Source organism: Ursus maritimus, unplaced genomic scaffold, assembly GCF_017311325.1.
Source record: "Ursus maritimus isolate PB19 unplaced genomic scaffold, ASM1731132v1 scaffold_19, whole genome shotgun sequence".
Lineage (NCBI taxonomy): Eukaryota > Metazoa > Chordata > Mammalia > Carnivora > Ursidae > Ursus > Ursus maritimus.
The window spans coordinates 8,327,993-8,342,682 of NW_024424341.1; the positions used below are offsets into that span (position 1 = coordinate 8,327,993).

The following is a 14,690-nucleotide window of genomic DNA, read 5'->3' on the forward strand; positions in this document are numbered from 1 at the left end:
TTGGTTCCAGCAATTCAGGTGAACCACTTGAGACGAGCGTGATTCACAGAGGAAACAAGTGGAAGCAGAGAACAGAGCCTTCAGAGAGGTGAGCAGGTGGAACATGGGGCTGCTGGTTTTCATTACACACCTTTTAGTGCTCATCTCCTCACTCTGTATATGTAATACTTAGATAAAAGGCAGACAGACAGACATGTGGTGCAGGGCTTCTAGGTTCCGTCGCTTAGGCCAAGGAGTAACCCCCAATCCTCTACGTAGCTCTGCAGTCTTTAGCTCAGGCCTATGGATCTTAAATCGTGTTAAAAAGCTTTCCAGGTCAGGTCAGGAGTATTCCAGGCCCTCAATACTACATATAAAATAAATTCTAGACACTAGGAATGGTTTTTATGTAACTTAATGGCTGTAGTCAATGCATGGGTGTCTTCTAATCTCTCCTAGCTTTACCTACTGAGAATAAGACTTCATAAAAGTTTAGTTTTAGACGAGAGGCCCCTAGCCTGTCTTGCCACCTATCACCGACTTCTGAACAAATTTCTGATCCAAGGGGTACTACGGAGCTACAGTGGAGATGATGGTATTTGGTTAAATCTTAAACTGTTTGTTAAGGTTACATCTAGGAAGAAATATGAATGCATATTTGCCTATAGGTGCTAAAGTTTCATTGTTTGTCTTAAATGTTTGTCTTGGCACAGAAGCAGCTCCATGGGCTTCTGATTAATGGCTGCATGCAAGATACAAAACAAACTGTCAGCAATAAAGCAATGTGAAAGAGAGACCTACTTACTTTAGTGGTAATTTCCTAAATGATCTCACATGAATGTAAACAGATGCGATTAGTCCTCTGTACAACCTGTTAAATTAATCTGTTCCCCATCCCCATCCCCAGGAAGTTGGGATTTATAATTTTTGAAAGTATGCCTTTTCTTTTACATTTTCAGAACTTACATGTCACATAAATGTGGTTTAGTCTTATTATTTGTTTAAAATAAATCAGACATTTTCTATGTTTAGAAAAACCATGGTTTCACAACTCTCGGGAACAGTACTGAACAAGAGCTGCCTAGGTGGGTATAGGTGGCTACACAGAGGCAAAACAAATGGAATGGTCAGAAGAAAAGGTGTCCTGGCATCCCCCAAATTATCGGAAGCCCAGTGTTCCTCAGTATTGTCTTTTCAGACCCAACATTATAGCTGGATTATAGGACATCAGTCTGACACCGACTTCTCTGAAGGCCCCAGAAGCCACAGGCAGGACATAAATTCAGCTACTAATGCTCCACTAGGTATCTGCCCAGGGGAAAGGTCTCCTGACTTCACAGTGAAAATGCTACATTGCTATGGAGACTTGGCTGAGATGTGCCTGTTGGAGAAGCCTGCCTGGCTGCTGCCTACCTGGGCAGAAGAAGGAAGCCATGCTGGCCTGCATCTTGTACAGTGCCTGGTGCACATGAGGAACTCAGGAAGTGTGGACTACACAGAACAGCACCAAGAGCTTCCACAAAGACAAAAGGACTACAGAACTCAGGCTCATGTCTGGGTATGACTCTAGGGGAGCTGCTGGGGGGCCATCCACAAGGCAGACCCTCCTCTCTGGAAGCAGCAGCTCTGACCAGGAGGGAAATATGAGGGTGGTCTAGGATGTGTGCATCTGCCCAAGTCTGTGTGTTTTAGGGAAGAAAAAGGTTCATTTTTGTGCACTGTCATAAACCTAAAAATAATGAAATGTTTGCGATATCACAGGAAAGGCAAAGTTAGCAGGAAGGGTAGTCTAAGAGAATGCATGAACATAACATCCTCTAGACTTACCACTGAGGGCAGAAAAGATGGCAGTGAGATTTGGCCAAAAGTTCTTCTACATAAGAGAACTAACTTGTTACATAATATTTTGGACAAAATATTCTGGATTCTTAAGTAAAAAGCAATAAAGATGATTTAAGTTTCAATTACCCTAATGCACAGGAGAGTACTTTCAAGTACTATTCAAGTCACTTTTTCCTCAACTAGATCCAGTTTGGTTACTGACAAACAGGAACCTTCAAAGTACACTGGCGTACAAAGAAAAACTATCATTATATTTTTAAAGCAGGATCCATTTTAAGTGATAGTTCTAGATTGAGCTCAACTTACTTTTGATAGACTCATGAAGCATAATTACGGTGCAAGAGGAAAGTTTTACATTAGACTGTTCAACAAGAATGCAAAATGGGGACCCATCGTCCTTTACTTCCTGGAGCGCTCGCGTAAGACTCGACGCAGAGGAGAGGTGAATCATTTCTACCACAAGGCCATGATCCTGCAACCGGTGACCTATGCCTGTTGCATAGTCCCTTAAAAGAGAAAAAACACATACCACACACACACACAAGAAAAAGGTAGGTTATTTTCAATCAAACAAACAAAAAAAAACCCCTACATCACCAAGCAGTTGTTTCATACATATTCTGATGACAAATTTAAGTAAGTGAGGTGTAAGATACTATATTTTTACTGTACTTGGGTAAGCGAAGTGGAAGATGCTGTATTTTTTCAAAAATCATCATGCCCTGCAACTTGTTTTCATTCTTAGACACACTGAAAAGATTCAACAGTACATTATCCATTTGCCGGAATCAGTTAAGAGAACCGGAGGCAACTCTAACCAAAGGAAACTTACTTTTTTGAAAATACGGTGTCCTCATACGGTCGACCATGAACAGAATTTTGTAAAGAAAGCAGAGTATGCCAAAGCCGTGTTTTCATGCGGCATGATACACTAGATAAGTACCATAAACGTGGCCAGCGTTTTTCAAGATGGAATCATTCAGATGTTATTTGATGAAATCATTTCAATTTAAAGACCATGAAAGAAAATGTAAGATTGTTTGAAAGAACAGATAAGACTATTCTCTTCAGAAAAATAAGAGAATGCTCATCTACAATTAGTTCCTGGGACAGACCAATATTTGTTGAGGTCACTACCACTGCAACAACTCCTTGCTGACAAGTAAATGGATGAGGGGGATTGGCTGGCTCAGACAGTGGAGTGTGAGACTCTTGATCACGGGGTTGTGAGTTCAAGCCCCACGTTGGGGGTAGAGTTTACTTAAATAAACAAACAAATAAATAATTGTATAGCCAAACAAATAAACAAAAAAGAGTAAATGGATACTGGAGTTAGCCATCTCAATCAGTATCAACCATCCCATGACCAACCTTGGATCAAACCCCAGAGTCCTCTCCTCTCCCATTTTCTCAGACTGAGTCTTCGAGTCCTTGAGAATCTATCTCAGACCTCTCCTTTGGGTTTATGCTTCCCTTCCTCCCCAATACTTGCTCAGAAACCTGCACAGGAACTTAGAAACCTGAAATGATATGATTCCCTGAAACCTCCTTGATTTACCTCCTTGGACCCTCCAACGGTAGTCTGCTCTTCCTCTTACGTTTCCTCTGCTTAGAGCAGAAACAACTCTTAGCATATCTCATCTTCCACTTGTTATTTACGCACCTGTTTTATCTTACCAGGCTGCATGTGGTACAAAAGAGGAACTGTCATGTAATTATCGGTACGTTGCTCACTGTGCTCAGCACACCTAACAGGCACACACTAAACGCATGTTCTGTGAATTAAAAATTAAAATGATGGCTGGAAAAATGCTTTCCAGGCAATTTGGGAGAGTAAATGATGACTTCAGAAAACAAATTCAAGAGGAAAACAAGAAAAACAAGATATGGTTCATATTTACAGAATGACAGCCCGTGAGTCAAAGTTATCACAATAATCATTCATGTTGGAGGACATGATTTGAAAATTAATTACTGTTTTGGGGCATAAAGGAATGAATTAGCCAACTAATATATCACTACAAATCTTTCCAACATCAAAGTGGCAACAGAGCAGGCAGCAAGACCTAGTTCCTTGGACTCTGGCAGACGCAGCCTGCGCTCAGCTGAGGAGTCCCTAATCCATGGCTAAGTACCAGAACTGCAGAACACCAGGCAGAGCAGCAGTTTCTGAATACCACCCTAGAAGGAGGGGGAGCAGAAAAGCAATCTCGAGGACTCCTCTCCACCACACAGCACTGCACTCCAGTCAACACCAGCCAGTCTGACTCTGGAGTTGGGAGACTGGCAAGGGCACAAGGGTGCAGGAGTCAAACGACCACTGGAGCTCATCACAATTCTAAAAGAGCTACAAGGGGGCACCTGGGTGGCACAGCGGTTAAGCGTCTGCCTTCGGCTCAGGGCGTGATCCTGGCGTTATGGGATCGAGCCCCACATCGGGCTCTTCCGCTATGAGCCTGCTTCTTCCTCTCCCACTCCCCCTGCTTGTGTTCCCTCTCTCGCTGGCTGTCTCTCTGTCAAATAAATAAAATCTTAAAAAAAAAAAAAAAAGAGCTACAAGGTGCTACAGGTCTGCTGTGACGCTTGCTACAAGTTCCAAGAAAGCGGTTTAGTCAAAGATTAATGTAGTTTCCCTGGTTGATGCAAACGATTGTAGCAAAGTTGCTAAATGTTGAGGGAAAACCAAGCCACTATGCATGCTGAGTCTTTACTGCCTCTGGTTCAAAATTGGTTTAAATTACCACATGATCAAATTAATCCAGGGCATGTCTGCTTGTCTTTCAATTATTAAAGGGAAATCCCATAATTTTCTAATGTAAAAGGAATTGGCCTCTCCCACCCTCCCCATGCTGTGACTGACCTCATTTCTTCCAGTACGCTGTCTCCCAAGATCCAACCCAAATACCCTCCAAATGAGATGAAGCTATAATTTTGATTTCACAAACTCTTACAGTAAAGATGCTATCTACAAATACGTTAGATTTCTGTAAAGCAGATATCACAGAATGAGAATTCAGAGTCATTTGAAGGTTGCCTATTTGCACAGAGTGGGAACACCAATGCTGCCTTCATGCTGAGTTATGCTTTGTGCATGCCTGGTCTCCTGCTCAGGAATGATTAGTTCTCATGTGTGAGTCTGCAGTATCACTCACTCAGCACCTAGCCTGGAGTAAGTGTGCCTGCCTCCAACCAACCATTTGTCTACATGCTCTTTGCCAAGCACTACGAAACCCGACATAATCCAGAGACACAATTATCATCACACATTAAGTCCCCTGTCTGCCTTCAAGTGCCAGCCAATGGTGCGCAAGATCAAGGCACCATGCGGACCCAAAGGATGAGCCGGAGACAGCCAACAGGGTAGGAGACCAGGCCACAACTGCGCTTAAGAGGCCTGCATGAGTTACAGATGTTAAGTGGCCTATACAAGTTACAAGTGTTAGTTGGCCTGCACAAGTTACAGATGGAGAAGAGGGAATGGGCATCCTACACTGAAGGAAAAATAGCAGGATAAAGGCTGAAAGGAATTCAACAAGCAGTTAAGAAATGAGAGGAACCCGTCTCTGAAATTATCAGTGAGGCCAACTTGTGGCATCCTACACTAGACTGTCAGTGCCCCAAGGCAAAGGTTCGTCTGTTATGTTCACTCAAGTATGCCCAGAGCCTAGAACACGGAATCCAGCCTGAAAATAGCCTTGGTTTTTCCCCCTGATTATGAAATCGATGGATACTCACTGTAGAAAACTCGAGCAATACAGAAAACTGAATAAGAGAGTAATCATCAGAAACCTCCCCAGCCCCAGGATGGTAAACCCAAAAGCCCATTCTTGTAATTCCTAGAGCAGTGTTCTAACAGCATTTCCAGATCTTTCCACTCTCGTTGACTAATGTATGTAAGGCTGAATACTTAATTATTCCATTTGTACACTTTCTCGTTTGACAGGCTAAAAAGAAATAAATATACCTCTGTTCGTTGTTGATACAAACAATAACGCAATCTGAAGGCCTCTCTCGATCACGTTCTTTCTGAACCACTTGATAAAAGTGCTGGAAAAGCCCTTCTTTCCGACTGTCCCTGCCACTGGCATCACCTGAAAAATATTGACATGTTCATGCTCTTGCAAGGGCAAAAGCAATCACTGAAGGTTTTCAGGGTTTTTTACAAAAGTGTAAATGAATGGCAACACCTCTATAAAGAATAGATGAGGAAAACAGAAGGAGAATCTCAGCAAGACTCTTACCTAACTGAGTGGACTGGGGTCGCTCGTGGTTCTCTTCGTGCCTTTTTGAATAATCAGCCACATTCCACCGTAATTCTTTAATGCTATTGGATGCATGAAAATATAACAGTTTGTGCAAACACAGTTTCCCTCTAAATGTGTCCCCAAAAGCCAAGAAATAAATACCAGGTCACCTGGCGCAATACATATATGCACCAAAAGAAAGGCCATGTCTACACACAGATAGAAGTTCAATAATCTGTTCTCGTTTTAGAATATTCTGAGTTTCTGGGAGTTTTCTGTCCTCTGCCATTCATTTTCTCTTGCCTGTTATGATGAAAAGTACCACAGGGAGCCACTGATCTTTGTCAAGTCAGACTGATACAGACAGAAACTCATACTTGAAGGTGTTTATTTTAAAGAAGAGAAGATAATTTTATCAGACGTGTATATCTTTTGAAGATTCCCATTGGATACGGGTAAAAAATGAGTCAATGAGGTCTGCTCACTTTACTCCTAAACACTCTACGGCTCCTGTGAGCCAGCTATTTTCCCTTGCTAAAGGCATGCAAAATAGTGCACAGATGCTGGGTAATCTATTAGCCATCTAAAGTAGTCCCCTTTGCTGTGATTTAACAGAAGAAAGGGGGAATTCGATGCACTCTGTACCCTAAATCAGGCATTTTTACTGCGGCTCTCCAGCATCCAGACACCAATGTGTGTGTCCACAAGGAGTGTCCTGCCAGAGAGAGAACCACCTCGGCGGGCAGCAATTAGTTCCTTTCTCACCAGAGGCATCACGCTGCATGGCAAGGCAGCCGCGGAACACGCTCAAACCATGACTATTCAGCAAGCTGCCAGCCAATGTCGATCTCTTTGCTCTTCCCCCGTATGATTTTCATTTGGGTTCTTGTCCACAGCCAATTCCCTGACACAGCAAAGACGAAGCTCCAGACTTTGAGAGGCAAAGCTTTTGCCTGAATCCACGCCTCCCCTACTGCCTGAGAATCCTGAGCTACATGAGAATGTTTCCTTACCCCAGGCAGACTTTACCTTTGTCTTGTGGCTCTGACAAACACTAGCCATTGACTTCAGAGGCCATTCCTCAAGCTGCCTGCTTTCTCTAGCCCTTGCTAGACTGTGTTCTTGCTGGCTTTCCCTCATGCTTTATGCACAGTCTTTTAACAAAGTGGTCTGTAAACTGCCCACCACCACTCTTAAGTAATTAGACAGGGTCTGGGGGGGCACCCCAGAAGCTGGTACATGGTCATCCAGGAAAGACAGCGTGATGCTGAAACTGCAACTACCTGGGTATGAATCTCAGAGCCGTCACTTACTAACTGGGTAAGCCTGAATGAGCTACTTAACACTGCTATGCCTCAGTTTCCCCACCTGTGAAATGGGGCTATGGAAACCTACGTGGAAGTGCTGCTATGAGGATTAAATGAGTTAATGCAGGGAAAGCCCTTAGAACAGTGTCTGATGCAGGACAGGCCTTCAACAGATGTAAGCCATTACCATCCATCTCTGCCTTCAGGCTGCCTTCACACCAGAGCTAAGAAAATCCCTCCTTCAGAAGATCGCCTACCGGTGCAAGTATTCTGAGTCTCACTGTCAGGAAATGTTACCTGAGAGAGACTAACCCCCACTAACAGTCACTCCTGAATTCTATACTTCCAAGTGCTTCCGCAGTCGAGGAAGGCATTTTTCAATTTTGAATTATTAATCTAATCTGACACAAATCTCATCTTTAATGCAGGCAAGAGAGAGGTCCTGTCAAGGTTCATACACATAAAAATCAATTCGGATACAGTTCAAGGAAAACTGCTTTTACCAAAACTACAGAGGTAGATCCAAACAAGAACCCTGAAGTGCCATGGTGATTTACCTACTTAGTTACTCAGAAGAATTCCGCTGCAGAATGTGAGAGACAGACCAAACTAAGTAAGACCACCTTCAAAACTGGTTTACAGACTTTGGAATCCTACACGATGGTCAAAACCAATGAGAATCAATAATCCTCCATGACATACTGTTACATGAAAGTAGCAAGTTCCAGAACAATAAACCAATGTGAGCCATTTCAGCTAAAAATAAGGAGGGAAACTGGGGAGGACTCTGAAAGGGATTTTTACTTTTTAATGTCAAACACTTTTATATCTGTTTATCCATTCCTGAGAGAGAGAGAGAGAGAGAACGGGCAGGGGAAGGGGCAGAGAGAGAGAGAATTTGGGGGCAGAGAGAGAGAGAATCTCAAACAGACTCCACACTAAGCACAAGCCGGACATAATCTCACGGCCCTGATATCATGACCTGAGCCGAAATCAACAGTCAGACACTTAACTGACAGCCACCCAGGTGCCCCAAACCATTTTAAAGTGACTTTATTTATACTCTAATACTGATTCACCTCATAACTAAAATAACTTTGGATTTTCAGAGCATATACCCATGGTCAAATGGTAGCACAAAAAAGGTGGGGAGGTGTGGAAGAAGGGAGTCGAGGGCCTGCTGTAGCGGCTCACCCAGGCAGAGCCCACAGAGGGGCTCAGGTGGTCGAGTCCCTTCAGTCTGTAGGTCTCTTTTAGTTACTAGAGTCCAAATGACTATGGAAACGGAGAAGTTAAAGCAGAATGGCTTAATATGATCAAGCTGACCAGAGGGACTTCCCAAAAAGCAAATATTAATAGCATCAATTTTAACAAACACATAAGTCTGCACAGTAAGAACACATCTAAATTACTACTAAAGCTTTTAGCAAATTGAGCCACAACAATAAAACTTTACCTTAGCATGTCTTCACCCTCCTTTAAGTAGCCCTCTTGGGGAGAATAAGAAGTCGGCAGAAAAGGTTTATATGGCTTGCTGCTAAAAAACCAACAAAGACAAAATTACACTTAAGAAGAAATTATTTCCCATAGCCCACACGTTTGTTTCCACAGTTCTGGTACACTCAAAGGTGATTAAATCTTCAGTTAAACTGGATTTTTAAAACTCGAACAATGCTTTTCTCAAGACTTCTTTTTTTCCCCAGAATCTCTATTCTATTTTGTAATGCCTATTTCTATTTTTGTCTAGTTTGTTTGCTCAACTGCTTTTCCAGAGCTGACAACTGAAGGCACAGCTCTGTCACAAGAAAAGACCATTAGAAATTCACCAACAGAAAGGGGCTTCAACATAATGAATCAGATTTACCCAAATGAACTGAATTAACCCGCCCCCAAAAAAGTAAGAATGTAATGCTGGTAGTGTTTGGTAATTTTAAAAAATCCTTAAAAAAAAAAAAAAAAAAAAGCTTCTCTTTGGTAGATGCCCCACCAACATCACCAGAAATTTTAATGAATGATCTGCCACCTTTAATGTATCTGACACTAACTCCACAATGGCACTTACGAAAGAATGTTCCTGAATCATTTGTGCGCATCAATTCTAAGCACTCAAGGTCTTCGATTAAAACCACTGTTAATGTTTACATGCCAAATGCATTTGATACACGTCGACACCGTCTTCCTCATTTAAAAGTTGTGTGGTTAATGAATAACAGAGATCTAAATTAAGACAAAAATAAGGGGCAAAACCTAGGAAGAAAATGCCTGCTCCAAATTGTTAGCTGAAAGAAACAAGGGGCTAAACAAGATTAACTATTATGAATTTGAACTGAGAGGGTTAAAGAGTTATTAGAAAGCTTTCCTTTTCCAAAAAGGATCAGGAGCACAGCTGCTCCACTCAACCCTCTTCTCAATGATCCTAGCCAAGTTTGAAGGCCATGAGAAGGAAGAAGCAGATGGTTCAATGTGAGTAAGTCAAAAGGAAGTTGCATTTGCCTTATTCGGCTTCCTAGCAACTAGACTGAATGATGCCAAGAAAGCCAGCCGGCTCTAAGGAGAAACGCTGCAGGACACTTGGAACCCAGCAGTCGGGCAGGGGAGAAGAGGACCCCAGACACCCTCACCTGGCAAAACAAGTCCAGTGCCGCCTGACACCCACACTTCCCACCTCACTGGGACCTTCCCTTTCCCTTGCAGGTCCCACTCCAGCCGACCCAGGCCACATGAATGCCAACCGCTTGACTACCAGGACAACCTTTCAGATTCTAGCAACATCAGATGAGCAGTCTGGCCCAGCCATCAAAGAATAACTTCCCACTTCTCCACGGGAGGGAAGGCCCAAAGCACTCAACGCACCTCAGCCAGCTGGACAAAGGATTCCGCAGGCCAAAAGGCCCGCGCTCAACCACTGTAGCCCGAGCTCTGAGAAAGGCAGACAGACGTGTACACTGGCTGGGATCCCAGAGGCCTGAGAAACATCCCTCCCAGACCCCTTTTCTCCTCCTTAAAAACATTCCCTAAGTACCATGGAGGCAGGGGGTTCCCAAATGGGCTGCTTAAAGGAATCACACTCAGGCAGGAATTGTCTTTGTGTAAGTACATAAATAGGCACATGAAATACATCCGCAAATGGCCAAAGGAAGGCCTGATGTTATTAAACGTTGCAAGGTTACCCTAAGCCCTGGCAATACTTTGTCATATATTCTGGGTCTCCCTCTCTAAGTGGTGGCACCCATTAAAACTTCAGTTCCTCTCCTACTCCGTGGGTATCAGGTTAGCCACTGTCAAATAGAAAATGGGACTTATAATTACAATATATCTTGGGAAATGAATACAGTTTCCAAAATGTTCAATGAAAATGTTTTCAATGCATTATCCTTAAGCCTTATAACAACCAATCAAGCTGGGTGTTACCAACCTCCCCACATTTTTTAGAAACAGATGAGGAAACGGAGAGTCAGGTCACACACAGCAGCAGTCAGCTGCTACACAGTTAAGCTATAAAGCCCAAATTCAAATCCAGGTGTGTCTGACTCTCAAACCCAGACTCCCCCCATACCTCATAGCCCAGAAACTCTGGTCTTAACCCCGGAGGTCTGCAAGTAAAAGAAAAACAGGAAAAGCAATGAAAGAAGGACAAATATAAGGAATAAAGACATTAAGTCATTCTGTATTTTTATGGAAGGTAAATTCATGTGGGCATAAAAAATTCTCATTTGAGAACACAGAGTAAGCATGGCAGAGGGCTCCACAGTGAAACGTCTGCCTGCCCAGCCTCTCCCGGCCACGCTCCAGCAGGCGAAGAGCCTCCTCCGCACATCTGAGTGGACCACCTAAGGAAGAGCAATTCAAAATTCAAGCCTCCAGCCTGATGTGGAGGAACCAGAATTCTCATGTGCTACTCGTACACAAGTAAAATGGTACAATCACTTCGGAAAATCCTCTGGCAGTTTCTTAAAAAGTGAGACACAGAATCCAGCCAGTCCACTCCTAGATATTTACCCGATAAAAATGAAAGCACAGGTCTACTCAAAAACTTGTGCATGAACGTTCACAGCAGCTTTATTCGCAATAGCCAAAAACTAGAAATGTCCAGCCACAGAAAGATGGGAAAACAAACTATGGTGTATCCGTAGGTCTTAGGCTGCCCAGACCACCATAACAAAACATCATAGGCTGGATGGCTAAAACAACAGAAATTTACTGTATCAGAGTCCTGGAGGCAGGAAGTCCAGGATCAGGATGTCAGCACAGTCCAGTCCTAGTGAGAGCTCTCTTCCTGGCTTGCAAAGGCCACCTCCTTGCTGTGCCCTCACACAGCCCTTCGACACCACATGCACAAGGAGAGAGAAAGGACTTTTCCTCTTTTTATAAGGCCACTAATCCTACAGGATTAGGACCTCACCATTTTGACCTCATTTAACCTTATTCAGCTCCTAAAAGCCTTGTTGCAAATACAGTCCTGTTGGGGTTAGGGCTCCAACATATGTTTATAGGGAACACAAGTCAGTCCATGGCACCAGAAAATGGAATACTACTCAGCAACAAAGAAATGGAAGTACTGATCCACCCAACGATATGGATGAATCTCAAAATAATTATTCTGAAGGAAACCAGAAACTTCTCCATAAAAATATAACTGTATGATTCCATTTAACTAATTCACATAAATTATATATACAATATACAGAAACTTATAGAAAACGCAAGCCAGGCGAGCCTCGGTGGCTCAGTCGGTTAAGTGTCCGCCTTCAGTTCAGGTTCCTGGGATCGAGCCCTGCATCAGGCTCCCTGCTCAGTGGGGAGCCTGCTTCTCCCTCTCCCTCTGCTTGTGCTTTCTCACTCTCTGTCAAATAAGTAAAATCTTTTAAGAAAGAAAAAAAAAAGAAAAAAAGAAAATGCAATCTAATCCACTGTGATAAAAGTGATAGACCAGTTGTTGCCGAAAGAAGGGGGAATGATGACGAATAAGGAAACTCTGGGGGATGACAGCTGTGTTGATTACTTTGATGGTAGTGCCGGTCATCCACATGTCAAAACTGAGGTTGTACACTTTAAATATGTGCACTGTATTTATTATATATCAATAGTACACATCAATAATCATACATCGATAAAGCTGAAAAAATCCAAGCCTTTTTCCCATTTTTTTCCCTCTGTAACATCAGTGTGTTTTCTTTCTTTTCCTCTTTTTAAAAAAATTTCCTTGTTTTTTTTTTTTTTTTTTTAAAGATTTTATTTATTTATTCGACAGAGATAGAGACAGCCAGCGAGAGAGGGAACACAAGCAGGGGGAGTGGGAGAGAAAGAAGCAGGCTCATAGCGGAGGAGCCTGATGTAGGGCTCGATCCCACAACGCCGGGATCACGCCCTGAGCCGAAGGCAGACGCTTAACGGCTGTGCCACCCAGGCGCCCCCTTCCTTGTTTATTTTTAAGTAATCTCTATACCCAATGTGGGGCTCAAACACACAACCCCAAGATCAAGAATCACACGGTCTTCCAACTGAACCAGACACGTGCCCCAACATTAATGTGTTTTCAATGTGTTTTAAGTTTTAGCACTGGTCATGGGGCACCTGGGTGGCACTGCGGTTAAGCGCCTGCCTTCAGCTCAGGGCGTGATCCTGGCGTTATGGGATCGAGCCCCACATCAGGCTCCTCTGCTATGAGCCTGCTTCTTCCTCTCCCACTCCCCCTGCTTGTGTTCCCTCTCTCACTGGCTGTCTCTATCTCTGTTGAATAAATAAATAAAATCTTTAAAAAAAAAAAAAAAGTTTTAGCACTGGTCAGAAATCATGCAGATTCTGGTGTCTTTACGTGGAGAGAACCTTACACATCTATGGAAAGACAGTCTGTTGAAACACTTCCTCACTATTTCAAATTAAATGTACATGTCACTCCCAAAGCCTCCAGGAATGCTAGTACGATTATTTTTAACTTGTTACTATTGTATCTCAATTACTTCAACTTATTAGACAGCTGATCTATTAAGTTCTCAGGGTAGGACCCACTGGGGATAAATTTTAAAATTAAAAAGACTTTTAAGAATCTACTCTTAGAAGTTCCATCATAATTTCAAATTTCACTGAAAACAATTTGAATTTTAACACTCCTCTGGAGAAATTTCAATCAAGCCTCCAGAAATAGGAAAAGAGTAGTACCATGGCACTGTCAAAGGACACAAACCAAAAACATTCATAGGTTTCCTCTATGATATTCTAAAAAAAAAAAAAAACAACGGGGTGAATACACAGCTAAACAGTGTCACCATGTGATTCAGCAATCACACCCAACTGATTTGAAAACGTATGTCCACACAAAAACCTCCACATGAATGTTTATGGCAGCTTTATTCATAATGGCCCAAAACTGGAAGCAACCAAGATGCCCTTCAATAGGTGACAAGATGCCCTTCAATAGGTGACACAGATAAAGAAGCTGGCACATCTGGACAATGAATATCATTAAGTGATCAAAAGAAAAGAGCTATCAAAGCCAATAAAAGGCTTGGCTAAATCTTAAATGCATATTGCTAAGTGAAAGAAGCCAGTCTAAACAGCCTACATACTATCTGGTTCCAATTAGATGACATTCTGGAAAAGGCAAAACTATAGAGATGGGTGAAAAGATCAGTGGTTGCCAGAGGTTTTACACGATGGAATTGAATAGGTGAAGCACAGGGGTTTTTTTCCAGGCAGTGAAATTATTCTGCATGAAGCAGTGATGGTGGATACATGACACTATGCATTTGTCAAAACCCACTGAACTTCACAGCATAAAGAGTGAACCTTAATGTATGCAGATTTTAACAAATCATTTAGGAAGTCGAGAGAATCCCAGGATGGAATACAGAATGTGACAAAACAATTACAAATTATCTATGAATGTATGAAACAACCTCACAGAAGGGAGGGAGGGAAAAAGGTAGGAGCTCACCTTTGTACAGCTTTGCAGAGAACCTGGTGGGATAGGATTTGGCCCACGGCTGTAGTTTTTCAACCCTTGCTCTAAAGCCTAACGAGGCCCTCAAGTGGTAACTTTCATAAGCCTGTGAAAGGAGGGCCATGTGATGTGGGATCCGTGCCACAGGGAAGAAGGCCAGACCCACGGCTTTGCCCGCATCTGGTCCAGAGTCGATGCCAAAGTCCTGATCCGGACTTAAAAGATACCTATTGCCCAGCCCCCACCCTTCTATAGCCCCCCCACCGGTCTGACCTAATTCTCTACTTCCACCTGCACTCCTGGGGGGCTCCCCCCATGGCAACTGGCATGCCTTCTAGTTGCTCCCTCCAGGAGGGCCTTGCCCCTCGCGGGGTCCCT

General features: G+C 43.0%; 1 protein-coding gene across 18 annotated transcripts in view; it reads right to left on the minus strand.

Moving 5' to 3' along the window:
* LOC103673804 (nuclear receptor coactivator 5-like) overlaps nt 1–14,690 on the minus strand; it is a 67,045-nt gene that overhangs the window by 19,299 nt on the left and 33,056 nt on the right. For 11 of the 18 annotated variants that reach the window (XM_008702643.2, XM_040633269.1, XM_008702651.2 and 8 more), the window contains 4 exons: nt 8,829–8,909; nt 6,063–6,145; nt 5,786–5,912; nt 2,128–2,327 (listed from right to left, as the gene is read on the minus strand). In XM_008702643.2, coding sequence (XP_008700865.2) covers nt 2,128–2,327; nt 5,786–5,912; nt 6,063–6,145; nt 8,829–8,909 — 491 coding nt within the window. The remainder of the gene's footprint in view (nt 1–2,127; nt 2,328–5,785; nt 5,913–6,062; nt 6,146–8,828; nt 8,910–14,690) is intronic. The other 7 variants (XM_040633274.1, XM_040633275.1, XM_008702655.2 and 4 more) reach the window with 4 other exon arrangements.